This window comes from Ceratotherium simum, chromosome 12, assembly GCF_057802395.1.
Source record: "Ceratotherium simum simum isolate JZ-2026a chromosome 12, ASM5780239v1, whole genome shotgun sequence".
In the NCBI taxonomy this organism is placed as follows: Eukaryota; Metazoa; Chordata; class Mammalia; order Perissodactyla; family Rhinocerotidae; genus Ceratotherium; species Ceratotherium simum.
Genome location: NC_141911.1, coordinates 68789192 through 68813198, shown reverse-complemented (window position 1 = coordinate 68813198; position 24007 = coordinate 68789192). Strand labels below are relative to the sequence as shown.

General features: G+C 42.1%; 1 protein-coding gene across 2 annotated transcripts in view; it reads right to left on the bottom strand.

Annotated features, from left to right (window-relative positions):
- The window catches only part of ELOVL6 (ELOVL fatty acid elongase 6), a 139980-nt gene extending 117100 nt beyond the window's left edge, over window positions 1–22880 (bottom strand). The window contains exons 1-2 of one of the 2 annotated variants that reach the window (XM_087437741.1): window positions 22745–22880; window positions 22472–22592 (exon numbers count right to left, since the gene is read on the bottom strand). In XM_087437741.1, the coding sequence (XP_087293867.1) occupies window positions 22472–22560 (89 nt within the window). In that variant the 5' untranslated portion in view covers window positions 22561–22592; window positions 22745–22880. Of the gene's footprint in view, window positions 1–22471; window positions 22658–22744 lie in introns of those variants that run through there. The other variant, XM_014784594.2, reaches the window with a different exon arrangement.
- Window positions 22881–24007: the final 1127 nt, after the last annotated feature.

Sequence of the window (24007 nt, the reverse complement as noted above, 5' to 3'; positions counted from 1 at the left end):
CAGAAGACAGGAAATGGGATGCCAGTCATCTAAATGTTCTAAGGGGCAGGCCTCCTTCAGGGACCCCGGCCAAGTTTATGTTTGAGAACTTTGGGCCCCCTACATGTGCGTTTTTAACTAAGTGGGCCAAATTAACCAAGAGTAATCCGGAATTGCAATGGCCATTATTGGGAACTTGAGATCTCCCCAAACTCGTTTTTCCTTTTTTTTTGGTGAGGAAGATTGGCTATGAGCTAACATCTGTTGCCAAACTTACTCTTTTTGCTGAGGAAGACTGGCCCTGAGCTAACATCTGTGCCCATCTTCCTCTATTTTGTATATGGGACGCTGCCATAGCATGGCTTGATGAGTGGTGTGTAGGTCCACACCCAGGATCCAATCCTGGGAACCCCAGGCCACTGATGCAGAGTGCGTGAACTTAACCACTATGCCACTGGGCTGGTCCCCGAACTCATTTTTCTTAAAACTGTGGCTCTAAAATTAAGCAAAACAAATGGTATGTTTATTTTAATTGGTATCTGGAGGCTTCCAAATGTGCACAAAACTCTAAAATTGCCACACTACAAGATACCATATCTGAAGTAGCTTAGGGAGAACAAAGTGGCTTCTGAGGGCTCTCTTTCCCTTCCTCCGTTGTCTTTGTTTTATGCTCAGGCCCCACATCCAGTATCATCTTCCTCCTTCCATTCTGCACCACCTCTAACGCTGAAACTTTGGCCAACTCAGCAAGTAACCTTAACTTAGCTCATTGGCCAGAAACACAATTTGGATCCAACTACTCCTTTGAACTTTGTACCTGAGACATAGCTGAAATTTTTAAAACAAAAGCTACAAGGTCTCTGTGTCTGTCTATATGTTATATATGTCTATGTATGCATGTGATATTTTTCTACATTTGGATGTTATTGCTAAGATCACTTTGTAAAAGAGCTCCATTTAATTAGCTTGAAATTAAGTGGTTATAAATTAAGTATTTCTAAACCTCAGAAATATAACAGAAACTAACCCAAATGTTAAGTTTATGTGATCCAGGATTAATTTTTAGTAAATAAAAGCTAGCTTAATGTTGGTTTAATTGAAATAGGCATGTCTTTAGAGTTATTAATGCTGAATATAATGCAGACATACAACTTTCACTCTACCTGGGTTTATTAAGGTCATATCCTCTCAATTGCAAAATTTATCAACAAGGAAATTTGCTTGAGATGATGACTGACTTTGTCTAATATCTCATGAAGTTTTTTGTGAGTAACTTAAACATACTTGTTGGGAACAAATTATTTAGATAGATGAAAACGGGATAAAAAATTTTAGGTACAATAATTATGTTTTATGGTATGTGTGCTTAAAATAACATCCCCAAAGCTTTTTGGGTAACTTAAAACTTTAGAGATTTTTGCTAAGTTAAATTAAATGATGGCATTTCATCAAATGTCTGGATCATTTTCCAAACAATATGAAATACTAAAACAATTAATTACTGAACACAGGTTTATCTACTTTTGGCTCCTTATTGAAAAGAAACTAAAGATATATCTGAATCTGTTAGTAACCATGTCTTGTGCCACACCGAAAGATTGCACTATTTAAAAGGGCATACGCTTCTAGAAATTATATGTATTTATAAATTTGTTTATCCACAATTGCTTACTTCTTAGTTTTTCACTAGGAATTAAGGATTCTAAGGGTCTAAAAATCCTAATTAACACATATGATTAAAGCTACCAGATGCAAAGAAAGTAGGATATGTGTTAAAAAGATATGAGGTATGGAGATATATTTTTGCTGGAAAGTAATTTTGTCCTAAAGTAAAATGGTTGCCAGAATAATAAAGGACAAAATCTGAATGAAAAAAGAAGGTTGTAGAAGGTTTGGGAAAGAGGAATCTTTGGAAAAAATTTTATATGTGATCAAGCTGGATAAGGCTAAATAAAATTGCCATTAACAGTTTAAAAATAAGCTTTAATATCAATAGTGTACTTATGTAAAACTGTAACTTAATTTTCTTTCATCTGATAAAAGAACAAAGTTTGCTTGGGCTATTGGTCTGATCCTGATAAGAGACTGTGAAAGATTTTTTCTTATCTTTTTGTGTCATATCAAAATTATTTCCTGTAATTTTGTTAAAAGCTGAGTCTTTTCTATTAAGAGGAGCTAAGGCTTTTTACATCTATGTAACCTTCTATATTTGTCTTTGAAATCTTTTTGCCACTTTGGTTAAATAGATAAGTAAGTATTGTTTCTTAATTTTCTGTGATCTTATTTGGTCAAATGCCCCAAACTTCTTGATATTTTTGACAAACTTCCCAAAATTCTAATTCTAAAAAAAGGTCTTTTTGACCTGAAAGTAACTTTGGGAATTTCCAGAGGGCCCCTGGGACTTCTCAAAGGATTTGTTCTTTCTTCTTATAAAAAGAGAGATGTTAAACAAATTAGGCTTCTTGATATGTCAAGTTACATGGGAAGCATTGTCAAATAAATGATGATAAACTTCTTAGGTTATACTATATAGGTGAATGTTATTAACATAAATGTTCTAGAGATTCACAAAACCTCCTAAAATTCTGATATATATACCTTGGTATAATGTTATCAGTCATAATTTTAAAATGTATGTCACAAAAATGACCCAATTTACTTGGCAATTATATTATAATGAACCCTCATCAGATCTTTCACCATTGCTATTTTTAAGTCTTTTGTCATTTACAGACAGTTATTGTTTTACTCTAGTGCTTTTGCAAATATATTTTATCTTGAGAAAAATTCATGGAAAAGATCCTGACGAATACCCTAGAATGCAGGTGTTTGATAACTTTAAGATCATCACACTGAACTGGATTTAAAGGCCCCCCTTTCTCCTCTCCTTTGAGAAAATGTATCTTTACAACAAGGGTAAAAGCATTTATCTTTTTCTCCCTAGCTAATCCTTCCAGAATTCAGAAACTCTTAAGTATTCTTTTCATGACAATACATGTATTTGCATAAATTTAATGAGAATCTGTTCTTATAACGGGACACAACTGGAAATAATAGCTACATTACCAAGGCTTTGACTGCAATGTCATATTTGAGAGAGATATACACAGACCCAGATATTTACTATGATTATCTTTAATAAAAATGGGGGTAATTGTGGAGACAGAAATTATGTTTGCACCTTTGTAGATAATAAATTCTAGTCCTATTAATTATCTTTAAGGTTTTGTTACATACCTGTAATCTAGACTGGATCCAAAATTCTTCTACTTTCCTTAAATGTCTGGCTACAATACTTCAAACTGATGTTTACAATTTTACTGACCTTAAAATCTTGGAAGGGACTATACCAGGTCCCCCTCACTACCCAGATGGCAGCCAAACTTCAGGGATTTGAGCCTTGGGTTCATATCTCACAGCTGAAGAAGGCTCCACCTGACATCTAGTCCTGTGTAAACACTGGGGATCTCCGAATCAAATTGACCAGGAAGAGAAGCAGTCACTATCTGAGGCAGACAGCTTCCCCCAGATGACGGGACCAGGCCTGTACACCCTCTTCCCACTGTTGTTTCTTACTTTATTTTCTCCCTTTCTTTCCTGGAAGGACAATGCCCTTGTCCACATTTCCCAATCCCTCATGAAAGGGAGAAACCTCTCTGATTACTGGATTTGCCATCAGAAAACCTGATCTGTTCAGAAAAATAATGACCCCTTAGTTCATCCTATAAGTAATTTCACCAGAATTCTGGATGCCATTGTATGTTTAAATTGTTCTGCAAGCCCATTTTATAAAGTCACGGTACTAAGCCCACCTAATTTTGTTCCTTGCTTTAATTTAACCCCAACTTTGGAAGGGAAAGACAAGATCTTATGAATATTTGAATGATTTGATTCTGTAGGATTGCCAGTGTAAATCGGATCATTTGTACACTTGTTAATATAACCATATATTTAGGCAACCTCTTGATATGTAACAACACAATGTCTGAGCCTTGGTTAAATGGTGATAATGCTACTCTGCCAGTGAATGAGTCCATACATACTGTCACTTATGCAGGAGACTTATGTACACTCCCTGGCAACATTTTCATATGTGGAAGCTCCGACAACAGCCTCTATGCTCGGGCATCTCATTGACTAGACAGCTGGAAAGTACGAGGACAGTGTGCCCTTGCCATATTCACCACCGCCCTGTTCTGCTTGCATAACCAATCACAAGTATCTCATTGGTCGGTTCCACTCAATTCCTATAATTGCCTCAAATGAGAACTTCCAGGAGGCATGCATGATTCTGGATTTGCCTGTGCAGTGGGAGCTTTCTTTCCACAGATGAGAGTAAGTGCCAACAAACAAATGATCAGGTATCTCTCCCTAACACTAGAAGAGTGCCAATTCCACAGCCAAAGCAGTTGTGACCCAAAAATGGTCGCTTAATTCACTGGCCAGGGTAGCTTTAGATAAACTACTGGGTGAGCAGGGTGGTGTCTGTGCAGTAACAAACACCTCCTATTGCTCATGGATAAACACCTCTGGGGAAGTTGAGACCCAATTATACAGAATTTGAGAGCAAGCTCCTTGGCTGCAACAGATTTCACCAATAACCCACTGTCTTTTGATTTATGCAGTTGGTTACCCTCAGGCCTGGGCTCCTGGTTTAAAACTGTCATACAAACTGGGCTTGTTGTACTGCTCTCTGTCCTGCTTTCTGTACTCGTTGTTAAACTCTGCACCTATTGTCTGTCGAACCTTTGTAAACATGACGTACCTAATAAGGTGATGTTAACTCAACAGTTTGAAATGATTTCTGACGCTTATGATGTTGGACAACTACAGACTTTGAATAAGAGGTGCTGGAGAGTTCTCCCTCCTAACCTTCCCTGTTACTCATATGTGGCCTAAATGGTTTCCAACTGCTAGGCACTTTTTCTCCACAATATCCAGGAAAGGTCCTTCTTGACACACAGGGACAAATGCCACTGAATCCAGAAAACCTGACTCTTGATGAGCGATGCTTTCAGAGAAAGATCTTGATCAAAAGGAGTAAATGTGAAATTAATAAAGGGAAACCTCCTTTAAAACAAAGTCAGGAGGCTGGAAGGGGGAGCTTCCATGAAGTACCACTCGGGTCAACTACAGGAAAGATAGTCGATTACAGACCCCAACAGAAAAAAGTCTTCAACAGGAAGAATCATCAGTTACAGGAAGAAATGCACATTGCATCTCAAACAGAAATTGACTTCACCCCAGCAACTCAGCTAATGAGAAACCATCACCACCCTGAACTCTTCCTTTTCTCCAATGGACTTTTGCTCAAAACAGCTCCTCTCAATTTCCTCCTTTTTCCCTATAAGATAATGTTCATCTCCTTTGATTGTTGGACTTGCCTGTGGCTTTTGCCATAGTACACACATCCCAAATTGCAATTCTTTGGCTATTCCCAAATAAATTCATTTTGCTGGTAAAATAACTGGCTGTTTTATTTTTAAGGTTGACACTACCCAAGGGAAACAATTTAAATCTATTACAGCACATCTATATATAGATAAACTACAAACATGAAAAAGAGCCTGTATTTTCTTTCCACTAAGTAAAATTAATCCTTAAGGGGGCATCCAGTTGCAACAATTTTTGTTACTTTCTATACTCCATTGTGAGATGGTAGGACAAGCATAATTCACCAGTTTCTGAGTCTCTATACTTTGTCCCTCCAGCATTGCTGGGAAAAAAGGAGCCTCTGGACACCAAATGCTCTGAGGAGAAGCATATTCTCCACAAAAAGTTTACCTAGATGATGAACTCATAGTTCTCTGAGGCTCAGCTTTCTACTCCTTAGCCACGATCTAATTCTCAAAAACATAGCAGAGCCTTTTGTTTTTTTAGTTTGTTCCATGCGGTTTTCCACTGGGAGTATATTATTTCATCTATGTCATGCAAATTAAAAAAACTCTCTGGTTTGCCTGAGTTATCCGCGTGAAATAACACCCACAATTTAAGCCCAGACAGCAGTATAGTGTGTGGAACACTTCTTCCTGTTACAGCAGAACTAAAAGAGATTAGCATCCACATTTGCTCGACTTAAAAAGAATAAGCCCAATAATTAATAAAGGTTTATTTTTAAAATTACCACAATATTCATATTACACAGCAATAAAATTGAAGAATTTTCAAAATAAATTAAATGTAAATATTTATCAAGCGTTTATAGCATGTGAAAATTTGAATGTTTAAAAGTTTATCAAAAGTTTATAACGTGGAAATTCTTGTTTTAATGTTTTAAAAAGTGAAATACAATCATATAGCCATCACTCTCTGTAGAAGGAATTGCATCTACATATTCAGAGATTGTGCTAGTCAGAACATTTTATGCTTAGTAAGTTGTAATTTTGACATTAGACTGACATAAACATTCTGCTTTGGAATATGAAACTATATATAATTTATTAGGCCTTATTTTGCAGTAGTTTCCAAAATTTTTAAAAAATAAATTTCTATAATAAGGAAAAGCTTCCCTTAAAAAGAACTACCTGAAAGGAGATAAATGTACCTTCTCTTCTGATGTTACAGAAGACAGTCTTAAATGTTTAGCAGATTAAATTTTTTAATTTACTTCAAGAAAAATTATCTTTTAAGGAAATAGTATTTTTAACACTCTTTTAGAAAAATCAAGCCTAATATACCTAAAACATATTAAATATGCAATATTTTCCTTAGTATTTAATATTTTCTTTTTGTTCCTCTAGGATATTCCTAACTTATCATTTGTTTTCTTGCATCCAGAAAGAATACTTAAAGTTGTCTATAGCTTAAGAACAAAACTTTTTCTAAATTTATAGAAAGGATAGAACCAAAAGATCATGATTAAATCATTTAGAGAGATTTTAAAAACCTGTATCCCATATGATTTGGAACCATCATCCTCTAACCTTCCTCTCTCCTCTCCTGTGCCCTCTGGTTGGACGGCTGAGACAATGCAGAAAAGATGAGTGGAGTGGCAAGTCTTCCTTAATACCGGTAATGTATAAACAAAACAGAACACTATTTCTCGTGTATTCAGAGGGCAATCCTCCATCTCCCTCTCCTCTCGCTAAGAGGAAGTCCAGAGGAAGCAAGAGTCCAAAGCCATGCCCAGGACTGATAAGATCTGCTCTACAAAGCAGCCCTGTTAACAAGCCGTCACACTGTCCTCAACCAGATCCCTGGGACTTCTTACTAGATCAGACACATCAGACTCTCTGGATCCACACAACCTGGCCTCTGGACTAGATGGCCCCTTTATAACCTTTATTTCAGAGAGTAACAAAGGCCTTCCAGCTTCTAAATCAGACACGCAGGCATTCTGCAGTACCAGATATATTTGTTCATGATGTGTTCCAGGTACGTGGGAAGTATCTGTTTCCAGGTGCCGCAAGGTACCTGAGCCAATTATCCTATGCAGTTTTCTCTCTCGGGACAGGTTTATATTTAATCTTTTATCTCTATTAGATTAGATGACTATTGTCCCTGGGGAACCTTTGCCCTATTAGGTACATTCCTGAAGCCCATGCCTAAAAGTGGCAGTGTTAAAGTCAAATCAATGTCTTTTATCACCCTCCCTTAAAGAAGTATGACCCTTTCCTACTAAAAAATAATCAAACTGTGTAATTTATTATTGGAGAAAGAGAAGGAAATTTACTGTGACATCAACAGCATGTCTCATCTCTAGCGTAACCTGAGAAAGCCTATGCATTTGGAGTAAAAATGTACAGTTCAATATCCTTACAAACTGCCATTAGGTTTAACTGTATTGCTTATTTTAAAGTTTATTTCAAAATGCGTTAGTTTTTTTTTTAAAAAGTGTCTGTTACCTGATACCAGATAACACACCATTGAAAAAGGAAACTTACACTTATCACAAAAACAGTAAGTACATTGCAGTTAATGCAAAAAATGGAAAAATGAAACCATGTGCATAACCACACCACCCATACTGTAACGTAAAAAGATTGCAGAAAACTGGAGGAGCGAAGGAGGAATAATAACTATCATTTCACCACCTCTAGACAACTACTGTTTACCATTTGGGATTATTTTCTTCCTGATGTGTTTTCCTTGTACATACACTCCTACCCTCCCCTCATTTTAGGGAAGTCTTTTGACTTCTTTTTGATTGATGGAGTAGATGGTTTCAGTGCCTAGAAAAAGACTAACACTCCCCAACGGTTATTAACATGGGTTCATAGTAAATTAATACCTTTCCTCCTAAAAATAAAAGTAGAGGAAGAGAATGAAATGAGTATCTTTATTATTGTTTCAATAAGGCACTGGACAGTCTCCCATGATTCACTTAACGACAATATAAAGATGTATTGGATAATAAATCAGATACATTTGAAAGTGAATGAATAGCCTTGCGTATCCATGCATACATGCATTCATCTATCCAACACCTATTGAATGCAACTATATGACAAATTCTGTGACAGGCACTGGTTTCAAAGCTAGAAGAGAAAATACTAATCTGTTTATGAGCCAACTGCCAGCAAACCACAAAGGAAGGAGCAATGGATTTTGATGGGTGGGGTGGAGAAAGGATTTATAATTTGCATTTGAATAGGTAGGCATGGGATGAAGGCTGCTTCAATAGGTAACACTAGGAAGGTAATTTGGAGCCAGAGTTTGAATGGTCTTTCAAATCAATTAAAAGAATTTGTATTTGTCCTACAGACAACAGGAAACCATAGAAGGTTTTTACCAGGGGAGTGAGAGTGACAGTGACATGATCAGATCTGTGACTTAGATAATGCTGAAAGCAGAGGAAGAGAATGGATGTAGGAAAGTGAGTCAGGAGACAGAAAGCGGTGGTGGGTGCCTGAAGGGGGCCCATGGCAATGGGAGTGGATGGAGAGAAATGAAGCCGAGAGCCAGATCCAGCAGGACTTGGCTGTGAACTGGAGGTGAGGAGGGTGCTGAGCAGATGACAAAGGAGGTAGAGAGTGTTGGCAGAGGAAGAGTTCAGTTTGTGAAATCAATAATCTGAGAAGACAGACCAGAGAAGGGGGGATGGAATCAGCACCATCCAGGGCAGTGCTTCTTCTAAGGCAAGTGTAAGAATCACCTGGGAAGATTTTTCACAGTACCTGGGCTGCTCCATGAGCCTGCTAATTCTGAATCTCTGAGATGAGGCCTGTGCATGTGTATTCTGGGGAGAAACAAACTCTGCAGGTGAGTCTGGCCCAAATACCTGCTTAAGGATCCAGGACATAAGAGTGTGGTTCTCAAACTGTTTTTACTCTAAACTGCCCTCTTATTGGTAGAAAAAGAACTCAGTAATTACAAAGAACTGGAGGAGAACCAAGAACCTACCAAATCCGTGCAGTCACAAACTATATCGGCAATCACAAAACACAGGTTCAAAAAAGCATTTCTGCAAATATGAATGCAGGAACAGTAATTAAAAACCAACTACAATTCAAGACAACCCTGGTAGTGCTGATAACAGAGAGTCCTTAAAATTTCCAGAATGTCATGTACAATAGAAGCTTTGTAATGTTCCAAAGCACCACGTGGCAGACTTTTTAGCAAAGACTAAATCAGAACTCCTCGCTCCTCTGCTACTATTCTCTAATACAGACTTGTTCCTTTTAATGTATACGTGACAAATTTTAGTAAGCTTTAATAAATTTCTTACTAGTTTCCTAGTAGCTAATGTTTCATTGTTCAGACCAAAAGCGTGGGAGTCCTCACTTTTGATTTTTCATAAGGACCCACGTGGATTATCAGTGGACCGAAACAGATGTTTGAGAAATGGCTCAGAACAGGAAGCCTAGAGAGGACCTAACAGCACTTTCATACAGCAAACAGCATTTTCGAATGCATACGAGATGGTCATGCAGGAGTGGGAATAACACAAAGCTGGAGTCAGAACTAGTCTAATGGAGGACTAACGGAGGACATAACGCTCAGGTCGATATGGAGAACAGCCTTCAAACAGTCAGAGCTACTCCAAGCGGAATGAACAGAAAGAGGCTTCTTAAGGAAGTCCTCAGGTTCTGAGCATGGACGACCAAGTCCATGCTTTACCCAATACAAGCAATAAGCAATAAGGAATTGCTTTACCCAAATACAAGACTAGTCCTGATGACCACAACACATGGAAATGCTATCATCTATGACCTCTCTGCAGTCAAGAAAACATGGTTTGACACTTGATAGCCTACCCATCTTTCTCTTTCTAGCCCCAAAACAAAGTAAAAATGAACAATGCTGTGAGGCAGAATGGTAATCTTCATTTTTTCTTTCTTTCTGATTAGACCCTCTACATCCTGAATGTTAGGATGTTCTGAATTTAGAGCAACCGGAAGCAACCTAGGCTAGTGCCCTTGATTCTTCTCAATATATTAATATGAAATGTTTTTTGGAGCTACCAATTGAATAAAACCACGGATAAAAATGTTGTGATTTACTTCAGATTCGCTGTGTATTATTCAATCAAGTAGATAAACTTATTTTATCATCACTTCATAAAATATTTATTGTAACTAGCCAATCCTCATCTTATTTATTCTAACTCTATTAAAAGTTAATTTATTTCAACTTACGGTGAAAATTTTTAAATGTGAAGCAGTACATAGTTTTTCAAACTTCTTTTAGGAGGATGTGAGCAAAAAAGTTTGAAGAACACTCCTTTACTCTAGAAAATTCTATAAAACCATCTATTTTTTCTGATTAAGCATCACAATGTTCCTTGACGTCTTAATCTTCTGTTACTTTCTAGTCAATGTCAAGTGTTGGACTCCTTTGTGGGGCCACTTTTCACAAGGACATAAAGTTTCTGTCTTTATGAGAGTTCCTACCTACCAGACAATAAGACAAAACATAACTGCTCTGACAAATGAATGCTTCTCAAATTTGACCTCAGCAAAATAAAAAAGTACTTCATTTCCTGGACCTTTGGGTCATTCTCCAAGTCAAAACTGCTGTTGTTAATACCACAAATTCCAAGTATCTATACCACTAGGCCTGAAAAGGGAATAACCCACAGTTGACAGTGCCCTAGTGAGTGGGACAGTCCACTCATGGCTTAAGTATTATTAGCTTGGAGGCTAGTTATAAAACACTTCCAATAGCACACACGCTATACCTGTGCTCCCATGACAGAGGGTGCAAGCTGCCCATTGCAATGCGAACTCCAGGTCTGGAGGAGGAGCTGTTGGTTTGTAACCTCAGGAGCTTTCCTCTCATGAAATTCGAAACCAGCTGCCATATATAGAGGGCAGGGAGGGACAGAAGAAAGAGGCAGACCACTCCAGATTGGTAGGTGGCAGCTTTAATAAGCAAGGGAACTTTTTTGTGAGGCTTGTCATGGGCAGCCACAAGATGAGTAGATCTCTGCACCCACTCACCAGAATTTTAAAAGTTTATATAGAGACCTTAATGGGGTTCAGTCACATATACAGTCCAAATGGTCTCGACAACACATTCCTCTCTCAAGGCCACATCCTTGAAATGGATCCTAGTACTGGAAGGGTGGGAGAAACATACATTCCAAGGACAGGGGAGGGAGTGAGGAGCCTCTGACTGCCCAGGTCTAGTTCCCAGGTCAACCCCCCGTCACATCATCTAGATGACCTCCTCCAGCAGGAGCTAAGAGGGAATGAATAAGCACATGGAAGAAGCTCCTCCATCCCCTGTGAACTCCTAATGGACTTCCTTGTCTCAAGAAAGAGAGAATTGGGAACCTTAAAAAAGGACTCCACTTAAAAGATTTCTCCACCACAGGCTTACCACAATTCAGGCATGCAAGAGAAAACTGATGTGTGATGTCTCTTATTTTACCTCACTAAGAACCAAACAGCCATGCCTCTTTCACGGAAATAAAAAAAAATCTTTGAACAATGACCACAGACTTACTTGAAGTGTAAACTTGCAAGCTCATAACTCATTTCAGCCACTATCATTTTCACTTATTGATATAGTGATTTTCACCTGTAGTGTGTGTAACACATACAGACACTATCACACTTTTGCTGAATAAATTATTAAATGAGATAATCTCGGGTGTTTTATAGGAAATAAATTAGTAATCAGTGTCTATTACTAAGACTGCCTTTACTTGACACCATGTTTGTTACCTGTGATTGAAGATACAGCATAGCTTCTGAAAATGTTTCCAAATGTTCACAGTAGAACAGGCCTCCACACTTTTTATTAAGCCACATTTATAGTAACAGTGTTTGCCGGGATCTTTCAAAGTAGATTACAGGTTCTTGAAAGCAGAGTTGATGTCATGCATTTTTTTCCTCCTCAGTACCTATATCTCGGTGGTGGATCCTAGGTAATGGGGCTCTTTATGTCACATTTGAAGGATTGATTGCGTGGCCATTTTAGGTTACCTCAGGAATTTAACTGTGATTCCATACAGCCTCCCCATTCCCTCTTGATCCCATAGAGTCTATGGTGCAGATAACAATAAAGGTGTAATAAAAATGTATGTGCTGGGCACTGTTCTAAGCGCTTAATGTATAATAACTTGTTTAATCCTCACAACTTGCTAGATTCCATCACCATCATCATCATCATCATCATCATCCCCAATACTATTATCGTCATTCCCCAAGTTAAAGACGAGAGAACTGAAGCTGAGGCGTTAATTAACCTGCTAGTGAGTTGGCTCAGCTCCTGTGTCATAGAACCAGGGCTTGAATCCAGGCACACTGGAGCCATCCAGAGTCCACGGGCTTAACCACTGCACTACAACGCCACAGTGAACTCTCATCATCACACCTCGGAAAAACTAAAAAATAAATGCAAATAAGAGAGTCCAAAAATTAGCAGGAAGTTAAGAGACTAATCCCCCACCCCCCACACTGAGCAGGAGCCCTCTTCTCCTCTTCCTCCCTCCCTTCCTGAGGTTGCTGACCTACAGCTTATGTAAGAAGAGATAAGCACAGTGATTTCTCCTCATTTAGATGGTGATGGAAAACACATTTCTATTTCATATACTAAACTAGTTGCTAGATCCCCTTCCAACTCTGGAAAGTTAGCACATAGAGGCCTCAGAAACCACTCTGGGGAAGAAATTATTCCCAACGAGTAGTCGTACTAGACAAAAGGCTAATATCCTTATAACATCCCAAGTGTAAGCAAATAGCTAGTTAGGAAAGGCCGGGTACAGATAATTCTCAAGAGCAAATGGAAAATAAACACAAGTAAATTTTTTGAATCTCACCAAGACATCAAATAAATACAAAATGAAGCAATGAGATATCACTTTTTACATTAATTTATCAAAGATTTTTAAAATGTGATCATCTTCAATGCTAAGATGGGTGTGAAAACTCTCCTTTCCCGGGGGGGGGGGGGGATGTAAATTGGTTCAACTTTTCTAGGCATCAACCTGGCTGTAGATATCATAAACCACAAAAAGAGTCATTCACCTGGACGATAGTTTATATATATATTTTTTTTTTGGTGAAGGAGATCAGCCCTGAGCTAACATCCGTGCTAATCCTCCTCTTTTTTTTGCTGAGGAAGACCAGCTCTGAGCTAACATCTATTGCCAATCATCCTCCTTTTTTTTTTTTCCCCCCAAAGCCCCAGTAGAAAGCTGTATGTCATAGCTGCACATTTTTCTAGTTGCTGTATGTGGGACGTGGTCTCATCATGGCCAGAGAAGCGGTGCGTCGGTGCGTGCCCGGGGTTCCGAACCAGGGCCACCAGTATCAGAGCGCGTGCACTTAATTGCTAAGCCATGGGGCCGGCCCGATAGTTTATATTTATCCAAAGGAAATTATCAGATAAGCGAAAAGATGAATATACAAAGATGTCGAGAGGACTATTTCTAATAGCAAAATACTAGAAACCTGACATGGTCAACCTCAAGGGAATGGTTACCTAAACTAATTTAAGCCCAAACAACAAAATATTAAGTCTCCCTGAAAACTATACTTATGGACACGTTTTAGTGACATGAAAAACATTTATAATGCCAAAAACGGAAAAAAAGCTTCACAAGAAGTTGTGTGCAGACGGTATGAAATGGACAGTGCCCAGCGCAGTCCCCGGCACGTGACGGGAGCGCGATCTGTCGCTGACATGCACTGCATGATCTACAGATACAAAAACTCGGACACAAGGATGAAAGAAACACGGCAAAATAACCATGATTACCTCTGATAGGAATTAAAGGTGTTTTCTTTCCTGTATCTTTATATTTTTTAATGTTTTCATTTCTTTTCCCTTATAATAAATATTTCTCACTTTAGAATGAGGAAAAGAACTTAAAACTAATAAAACAAAGCAAAAAGGACTCTAATTTTTCACATTGTGGGAGCTGACATCTAAGAACAGGGACATCCCGAACCCACACCGTTTTTTTTTTTTTCTGTCATCAGGGGGTGGCTATGTACCAGTAGCTACCAAAACCTGCCCGGAGGAAAGCCTGGGCGCAAACCAACTCCGAGGTCTAGCGCCAAGCTGATGTATGAGGTTAACAGCGCAGAGAAGCGGACAGAAAGTATGCTTGACAAGAAATGTTCCAAATCTGTCATGTTTGTTTGAGATGAAACTGGAACATTTTATGACAGAAGCATCAAAGGTGACATGGCTTTCTCTAATCATGAAAGTGTTGATAGATACTGAACAAATAATCTTCAGAAAATAGTATTTTTTGTGTGTGAGGAAGATAAGCCCTGAGCTAACAACCACGCTAATCCTCCTCTTTTTTTTTTTTGCTGAGGAAGACCGCTCTGAGCTAACATCTATTGCCAATCCTCTTCCTTTTTTTTCTCCAAAGCCCCAGTAAATAGTTGTATGTCGTAGTTGCACATCCTTCCAGTTGCTGTATGTGGGAGGCGGCCTCAGCATGGCGGGAGAAGTGGTGCATGGGTGCGCGTCTGGGGTCTGAACCCAGGCCGCCAGCAGCGGAGAGCGCGCACTTAACCGCTAAGCCACGGGGCTGGCCATGAAAATAGTATTTCTTAATGATTACAGTATCTACACAGTTTAATGTTCATTATAACGTTAACAGCTGCTTTTCGTAGTTGTTCTGGCCTTAAGTGTTCAGGATACACCCAGTGAAAAATCAGAAGAGGCACTTGTGACATCACCGAGTAAGACCACAGGTGCTTCCGTGTTTACAGTGCCACCAGGTTCTCAAGTGCATTGTTTTATTGATTGGATATTTACTCCTATTCAATAAGGGGATGATGGGGCCGGGGTGACCCTCTTGGTAACGCCTGGAGCCCATTTCTCTTCTTTTTATCTCTACCTGCAAATCCCAACTTGTTTAACCACACTGAACCTCACTTCCTGCTGCATACAACTGAAAAGATAACACATCAAAGAGGGGTTGGGAGCATTTAACGGTTAACATATGTAAAACACTTTAAAAGAATGCCTGCCATCAGTAAACTACTATGTAAGTATCAACTATTAGTAAAATTTCTCCAGAATGAAGACAATCTTCCCTACTTTCTAAGATCTTTAAGTCTACGTCAAAAAATCATAAAATTGAGAGAAAACTATAGACCTTGATATTTAGAGAACCTTTTATTGAGCTTCCTACTCTCTTATTGTAATGATCACCACTGCTACTCCAGCTTTTAAGTGCTTAAGGCACTCACAGACTTCAACAGAAATCTCACACATTAAAAAAAAAAAGTCTCCAGAGTACACCTTTTCATCAGGCTTTTTTTTCCCATTGAGCCTCCTAAAACAAGATCATGAAATTCTCAACTTCAAAGCATTCAATCCCACTGAACTCACTTCACCTGAAAAAGTCAATCACCCCAGTGGGAGTGGGCCTAACATCTGTAAGCACGTTCACATTTTATTTAACATCACCCTTAGGAACAGAAAGAGCCAAGCAACTGGGCCTAAAAAGACAAGAAAACTTGAAGCTTTCAGCTATTATTAACCATATTGAATATTTTTTTTAATTTATTAATAATTGGGGTAAATCCAATATGAAATGTTTAATTTTTACAGTTTTAAAATGCTTATTGGGGCTGGCCCTGTGGCGTAGCGGTTAAGTGCGCACGCTCCACTGCTGGCCGCCCAGGTTCAGATCCCGGGCGCGCACGAGGCAGCGCTTCTCAGGCCATGCTGTGGGGGCGTCCTAAATAAAGTGGAGGAAGATGGGCACAGATGTTAGCCCAGGGCCAGTCTTCCTCAGCAAAAAGAGGAGGATTGGCATGGAAGTTAGCTCAGGGCTGATCTTCCTCACAAAAAATAAATAAATAAATAAAAATAAAATGCTTATTAAAATCATATTATTTAACTAGTTTTTAAAAAATTGACAAAATAGACAATTAAATTAGGACCTGTTTTGCAGCGAATTTTAGAAAAGTATGTTTGGCTCAGCAAGATGCTCTTCAAATGGCAAAATATAGACAAGAAATGGTCTTTAATGGGGTAGCAGTTTTCATTTTTTTAAAGTCACTTTAACGTATGTTTATGTATATGTACATGTATGTGTATGCACATATATACGTACACTTTTCTAGGAAAACGTCTGTATTCTCCTCACAAAGATAAAAGATAAATATGCATTGCATTGATCTTTTCATAGTCTTCACAGAATGATCTTGCATATTGTTCATTAAGAGTTACCAAATAGTCAATTCAAAAATTCAGCCTCAGGAGCCAGCCCAGTGGCGTAGTGGTTAAGTTTGCGCACTCCGCTTTGGCAGCCCAGGGTTTGCAGGTTCAGATCAAGGGTGCAGACCTACATACCGATTATCAAGCCATGCTGTGGCAGGCGCCCCACATATACTAGGAGAGGAGGATGGGCACGGATGTTAGCCCAGGGCCAATATTCCTCAGCAAAAAGAGGAAGATTGGCAACAGATGTTAGCTCAGGGCTAATCTTCCTCACACAAAAAAAATTCCAGCCTCAAAATGCAAAGGATCATTTAAAAAAAAAAAAAAAAAAACTAGCTCTAAGGAAAGGTGTTAATAAAATTAAGGGTTGAGCTAAAACACTTGAAATTTTTCTTTAAGAAAATGGAGTTATACTTATTTCGCTTACAATATGGGATCATAAACCTGATTAAAATTAGCAGGGGTCCCCCTCCCCAAAATACATTATATAAATGATATACTCCTTATCATATTGCAATTAGGAACTCTTCTACAAAAGCTTTAGAAAGAAAAAACACTAAAACATGATGGAAACAGAAAAAAACTATTAGAAAATGATGAGTATCTATCCAGCAAAATTCCTTCTAATCAGCACGTCTTATTTATCTCAGCAAACAGAAGTGTAAATCTTTTTCACGTGTACATTTTTTTGGCCAGACAAGCTTAAAGATAAATTTGAGCAAGTTCACAGTGGGTGAGTGACTAAACAAAAGTTTTCCTAAAAGTAGCTCTATTCTAATATACTAGGATAAGGAACCTTAAACCAAAAATTGTGAGTACTCAGTACTATGTAGTATAGAAATGAATCATGATAAATACATTAGCTTGAACTTCAATGACTTACAAGGACCTATGCTTTGGGATGGTTTTTGCTCAATGAACTTAAAATGACAAATTCATTTTTGACTCTAGGGCAATAATTTTTTTCAAAAGGACTAATCTATTTCTAAAACAAAATTACTGGAAGTTAAATGTAACTGGGGATGCTGTTTTTTAAAGTTCTCTGAGTAACTATGCCTACATTGCATGTTTGTACCTGCCTGTACACACAGGCCAAGGACCAGAATACAGATCAAGGATGAAGTTACGAGCCTGAGCATTTCAATAAAGCCACGTTATACTTTCATTCAGATTTCCTAGGCTGATCAATAGAAATACTATCTGTGGTACAGGTAACTTTTCTAGGTAAATGCCTGGGCTCTCCTAACAAACATAAGCGGCAAGTAACTGAGAGCAGGCAGGTTTGAAGCAAGGGCCTAGAAAAGGTTGAGAGAGTACAGGTAATGAGGTAAGGCAGATGAGGGGGACTGTTATGTGGCTCCTACTAATACAGGACAGTCAGCTCACCTGTGACTCTTCGATCCTAAGGCTAATATGAGCTGTGATTCTCCAAAACAAGTGGCAAGCGACATAATGAGTACAATGTGGACACAGTATTTTCCTAGACAGCTGACCAAATTTGCATTTGCTGTAGTGTCATTGATTAAATGAGACTCTGTGGCCTTTTCAGTTTAATGACCACATATTACACTATTTTCCAACTATTTTTCTTACAAATGCATACAGCAGGTCACAAGGAGGATTTTAGAGATCAATGCAAAACAACTGTCACTACAAGAAAAACAGCCTGATACTGTATCCGCATTTTAAAAGTCTGACAGACATGATGCTATACTTTAAGTAACATACTAATACAGGCTTATAATGCTTTTATGTTCTTTAATACTGAAATTGTACATCATGTTACATTCTAAACGTCAAAAGTAAGAAAGAACATATAGCTGTAGAATTCCTTTTAAATAGTTTCTTTTAATTTTTTCCCTTAGTAAAAACAAATTTGTGGATAAAAAGGTTTTCTTAGCCAGACAGTATTTAATTCTAAAAATTCCTACTGTCTTATAGACCCTATAATACAGAACACAAAATATAAAAACAACAAAACCCTTAAAACCATCAACACGGAGGGAGGGAGGAAAAAGTCAGAAAAATATACAAAGCATTGCAAGGCTAGATATGTGGAGGATGCCACAGGGGTGTGGGGGAGGGCTTCACGAGGTTCTCGGCAAGCCCCGCGGTGACGTCACCTCACATACATAATGTTACAGGAGTCAGCACAGGCCTCCTGCTTTCCTATTGGTGAACAGCTTGTCAGCCGACATCAGAAGATAATCATGATTGGCCAGACAATTACAACTGGAGCAGCTAGCACGCACCGCTGTTAGCACAGACCTGGTAGGCTGCTGAGAAGGAAGGCAGAGCCCAGCTGCCCTTCTCACTCAGTGACTTTCACGTCACTTACCCATCACGAGGCGATTCTGCTCCCTTGCCGGAGGCACTTAATAAATTAAGTCAGTTATTAGTGAGAATAACAGGTAAAGGTCAGACATTTCATAAAAGAGCAAAATGCCTCTCTTCAGTGTTGTAAAATCACAAGGGCTTTTCAGTGTAAAACTGGAACTCAAAAATGCTATTGAGCTAAAAGCAGGCATTTTCCTCTCCCTCATGTAATAAACTCTCATTTACCAGATAATATGATCCAGGGTATTTTGAACTTGACATGTACTTTCAAGAGGAGGCTCAGGATGATTCTCCAAGGGAATGTATTTATTACTTTGCACTTCAATTGCTTTTCTAATCTATTATATATGAAACTATTTGCTAGAAAAGTAAAAAGGTCAATAGTAGTTATCACGTGTCTAGAACAATGAATATAGGGTTCATCATTCCTTAAAGCAGCAATAAACTGGACAAACTTGCTTCGGTTGCACCCTTTAGTGTTTATACAAACACCACTCCAAAACAAGGGGCTCCATTACAGTAACATGTAATAAGGTAATGAATAGAGATTATAGGATATGTTTAATAAATACCCTTATTTAAGGGCCTCTTAAATGATCCTAGGTAGCAAAGGCAGTATACTGACAAAACACCTCTCCTGGTCTTCCTCACAATTCTTCAAGAGGCAATGTAGCTCATTTTTGAGAGACAAGTTATAATTCGCTAAATTAACAAGTTTTGTTTAAGGCTGTGCTAAGAGATTTTTAAGGACAACTGCAAATGAGTTCTCAAAAGGCAGAGTAAACCTGCCCAGCACTGTGTTTTTCCTCCAGAAGCTATTTCAAACCCTTTTAAGACCATGAGTCTGGCAGAGGTAAGACCACAAGGTCGCCCAATCTTCCCCTGCCCCAAGAGGTCTGAGCGTTGGTTACGGAGCCCCCTTCTCCCGTCAACAACGGAAATGAAAAGAAAATCTTCATTTTCTTATACACTCGGTTCAAGACTTTTTGGCTGCTGGGGTTTGGGGGGGCGGTTATAAAATTGGGCCCGCAGAATACAGGGAGAAATGCACACACCCTGGGGTAAAAGAAGAACGCAAGGCAGTGAGGGTCAGGAAGACTTGCAAGGAAGGACTAACAGCCAGCAGGGATTTCTGGCTGCAACATGCAAGCCAAGAAGAACGTGAAGTCAACAAGAAGAGAAAAGGCCAGGAAGAGGAAAATCCCAGTCTGTGACTATGGCATATATTCACAACGCAGGGGGAGGCCAAGGAGGTTAAGCTTCAGGTATTAACAGGTAGTGCTGGCAATAAAATGGGCGCCTATCATCATTTGAACTCACTGGACAAGCATTCTCCCGGCATGTGCCGTGTAGGAAGCACATTCTTCCAGTCGCTCCGCGGGACTGGGAGTGGGATGAAACAAGAGCCGGGCCCCAGCGAGCTGACTGTCGGGGAGGAGGCACAAGCATACCTGTACACATTCATGTGCGTAAATAAAAGCCAGGAGAGAGAATGCCAGAAGAAAGGTACAGATCAAGAGCTAGGAGGAAACAGTAGTCAGAGCCCACCAGGCGAAAATAAGTTGGCGCATTTTTACCCTTTTTAGTCCGGGGGGGGGGGGGCGAGACCCTGTCTGGCTCAGCGTGTACTTGAGTGAATGGAGAGAAGAGGCGGGAACTGGTCCCTGGAAGAGGCACAGAAAGTGGCCTCAGAGAAAAGGCAACAAGTAAATAAGAGGCAGCCGCGACCAAGGTAGTGGCAGGGGTTGGGCTGGCGGACAGTGAACGGCGGCAGGGTCGACAGGGCGCGGCAGACGATGGAAGACACAGAGCACACGGGGCCGACGAGGGAGGCAGCGGCACGGGCTGTGCGGCCGGAGGGGTGACAAACCGCTGCGGAGACGGCCGGGCCCTCTGCCGGCCGCCGCCCCACCCCGCCTTCCGCGCCACCCCCTCCGCGGGAGGAGGAAGTGCAGCTGGAGACGGTCCCAGGCGGCGGGCCCGGGGGCTCGGCCTTTCCTTCCGAGTCTCAGCTCCGGCGGCTCCGGCCACCTTCCGGACCCACCCCGGCGCTCGCGGCCTCGGAGGGCCACCGCCCCGCGCCCCGCGCGCCGGCCGCCCTCCCCGCCGTCCGAGCCGGCCGCCTTCCCCGCCGGCTTCCGCCCCCCGCGCCCCGCCGCGGCCGCGTGAGCGCGGCCAGCCCGCCGCCCCCGCCCCGACAGCCCGGGCCCAGCCGGCGCGCGCGGCGCGAGGGGCGGGCTCCGCCCGGCTGCAGCCGCAAAGGGCCAGCGGGGCCCGGGCTGGCCGGCAGAGGAGGCGGGCGCGGCGGCCGACCCTCCCGAGGCTGGTCGCGGCTCCTGGGAGGGAGGGAAGAGGAAGTTGAGCCCCCTCCCCCGGCGCCGGCCCGCGGCTCCCCTCGTAACCAGCCACCCGGCCCGGCCCCGGCGCGCCGGCGTCTCCGGTGTCCCATTGATGCGAGCGGGGAGGGAAGGCAGGACGCCGAGGGCGCGCGGGCACGCGAACCGGGGCCCGACCCTCCGTCCAGCCCCCAGAGGCTGCCGGCCACTGCCCAGCTCGGCGTGCGCTGGGCTCGCACTCTGCTGCTCGCCAGACCCGGGGTCAAGAGGAGGGAGGGAATATCTGCCACAGCAGCTCGGTCTACAAGGAAGAGGCGAGACGAACACACCCTGCCCTGTTAAATATTGCAAGGTGACACAGGATCGCTTCCCACACAGGGATTTTCAAAAGGACTGGCGGAGGGAACACAGTAAACAAGAGAGAGGCTTTCTGCGAGAAGTTTGTCTGGAGAAGAGCCCCCAAGGACTCTGAGGATCGAGGGTTTTTTAATGTGTCTCCACTCCCATCAGCAGCTTCCCGCTGAACTGGAGCTGAGCGTGTCCAAAAGGCATTTCCGTAAAACAGAAACTTGATCATGGCGTGGCTCCACTCCCTCGGGTTCATTCATTTTTATGACTGTATTCCTCGTCCCTCCTTCCCGCCCCGTCTCTTTATGGAACCGGAAAGGGATCCGCGCGGGGAAAAGGGGTCCAGGAAAGGAGGAAGCGGCAGAAAGGAGGGCAGTGAAGTAGGAGAGCTGCAAGGAGAAAGGAAGGACACGAGGGATGGGGCGAGGGCGAGGACCAGAGAGCCGAGGAGAGCGGGCGGGAGAGGGTTAAAGGGAGCCGGAGAGCGGGTCCTCCCTCCAGTGCCTTTCACACTCCGCTTGCAGGAGGCCGAGCCAGAACACCCAAATCTAGATGAAAACCAGGAGGTAGCCCAGGTAGAGAATTTGGACTGTGGCATCTCCCCCGCCCTCCCTGTCGCGCAGACATCTACCCTACGTACACATATATGTCCTGTGTTATATAATCGAGGTTCAAGATGCATGTGGAGCCGCGGTTCACACAGGGGCACCCATTGACCCACACGCTTCAGGCCGCCCGGTGTCGCCTGCAACCGGGAGATCCGGGACCTGCGCGCGGCTGCCCGCGATTCATCGCTTGTTCGCGCCCCAAACAGGGAGTACCGACATGCAGGCACACCGGGGAGACGCGCAGGGCTCCCGGGAACAGTATCACGCGAAAGCATCACCTACCAGTTTTCCTGCATCCATTGGATGGCTTCATTCTCGTTGAACTGCTTTTCGAATTCATATTCTTGTAAAGTCAACACTGACATGTTCATTGGGGCTGATCTTCGGAGTCGCTACGTGTTCTCTACACAAAATAAAATAACCTGTAAAGCGCTTGATTTCGAGGGCTCTCCTGTCTGCTTCCCCCACCCACCCCCCTCGGTCTGCCCCTGGCCGCTCGGGGTCCGGCGGTCGGCCTCTCCCAGCCTCTCAGCTACATCCAGGGCTGAGCATTGCCTGTGCCTCGGCTCGCCGCTCCTCGCTCCCGGGCTCTCCTCCTCCCGGCGTCCGCATCCACCGTAGGAGGAAATGAATGCCCTGCGGTCTTAGTGCCCGCACGTTTGTCCATCACCCTTTTTACTCGTCTACAGGGAAATCTCCTCCCCCTCGTGCGATCGGAAAATTAACTCTTTGCGAGAGAGAGCGCGACAGGGTGAGCCCTCCCCAGCCCTGGGGGGCAGTTTTGTTTACGCGTAAGTGACTAGGGGAGTGGAGGAAGGGCGCGGAGAGGGAGGAAGTGGCCTTGAGGTCACCAAAACCCCAATCCCTACCTCGTGGGCCGCCCAGCCTTGCCTTTGAACGAAGTTTCGACCTGCAAGGCGCAGCCCCAAGGCGCGCGGACCCGCGAGCTTGGCTAGTAGGCGTAGGGAAATAGTAAAGCTTGCCAGCCCTGTCGCAAGGAGAACTCCGGGCATGTCTGAGCCGAGATCACACGTGAAGAGAAAGTGCTTCCCACCTCCTTGCGCACGCGGTACCCGGCGGGTCCCCTACCCTGGAGCTGTGGCTTTGGCTCACGTAAACCTGGGTCCCCGAGGCCCGCAGCGCTCCTCAGTCACGTGCCGGCTGGGATGCTGAAGTTGAGGCTGGTGGAGAGGCGAGAGTGACTAGTCGCCAGAAGAGGGAGAGAGGTTAAGAGAAGGGGTTTGGGTACATGGAGGGGTAGAGTTAATCAACTGAGACAAAGGGGGAAGGAAGTTAGCAGACAGGAGAACTGGACCAACTAGTCCAATGCGAAAACTTTATTTTTATGCATAAGGAATTTCGCTTTATTTATTGTGTGGGTGAGTGGGACAGAGTTATGGTTGAGGAGAGGGCGAAATGTAACTTCGACGCCTGCGGAACCCGCGTCTCACAGCAACGTTTTAACCTCAGGTTCCACACACACCTGTCTTTCTTTTGTCGGAGGGAAAGTATATTCTACTCCGTCTGCCCCTCCACTCATTTCCCACAAGTTAGGAAAAATGAAATATGGGACAAGGAAGCATCTAATAATCTAATCTATGGAAGTAATTGTAACCTTAAAATATAGTAATAATGATAATAATAACAAGGAACCTATGCTTTGAAAATTAGGTGGACTTTAGGACCAGGAAGAAAATTCCCTTTCTCTGGGGCGCATCTCCCCAGCTCCCTGGTTGTCCAAAGAAAGGGTATGTTCATTCAAAGTCAGGTGTCTGGAACCACTGAAAAGTGGGAACTGGGAGAAATATCTCTGTAAGG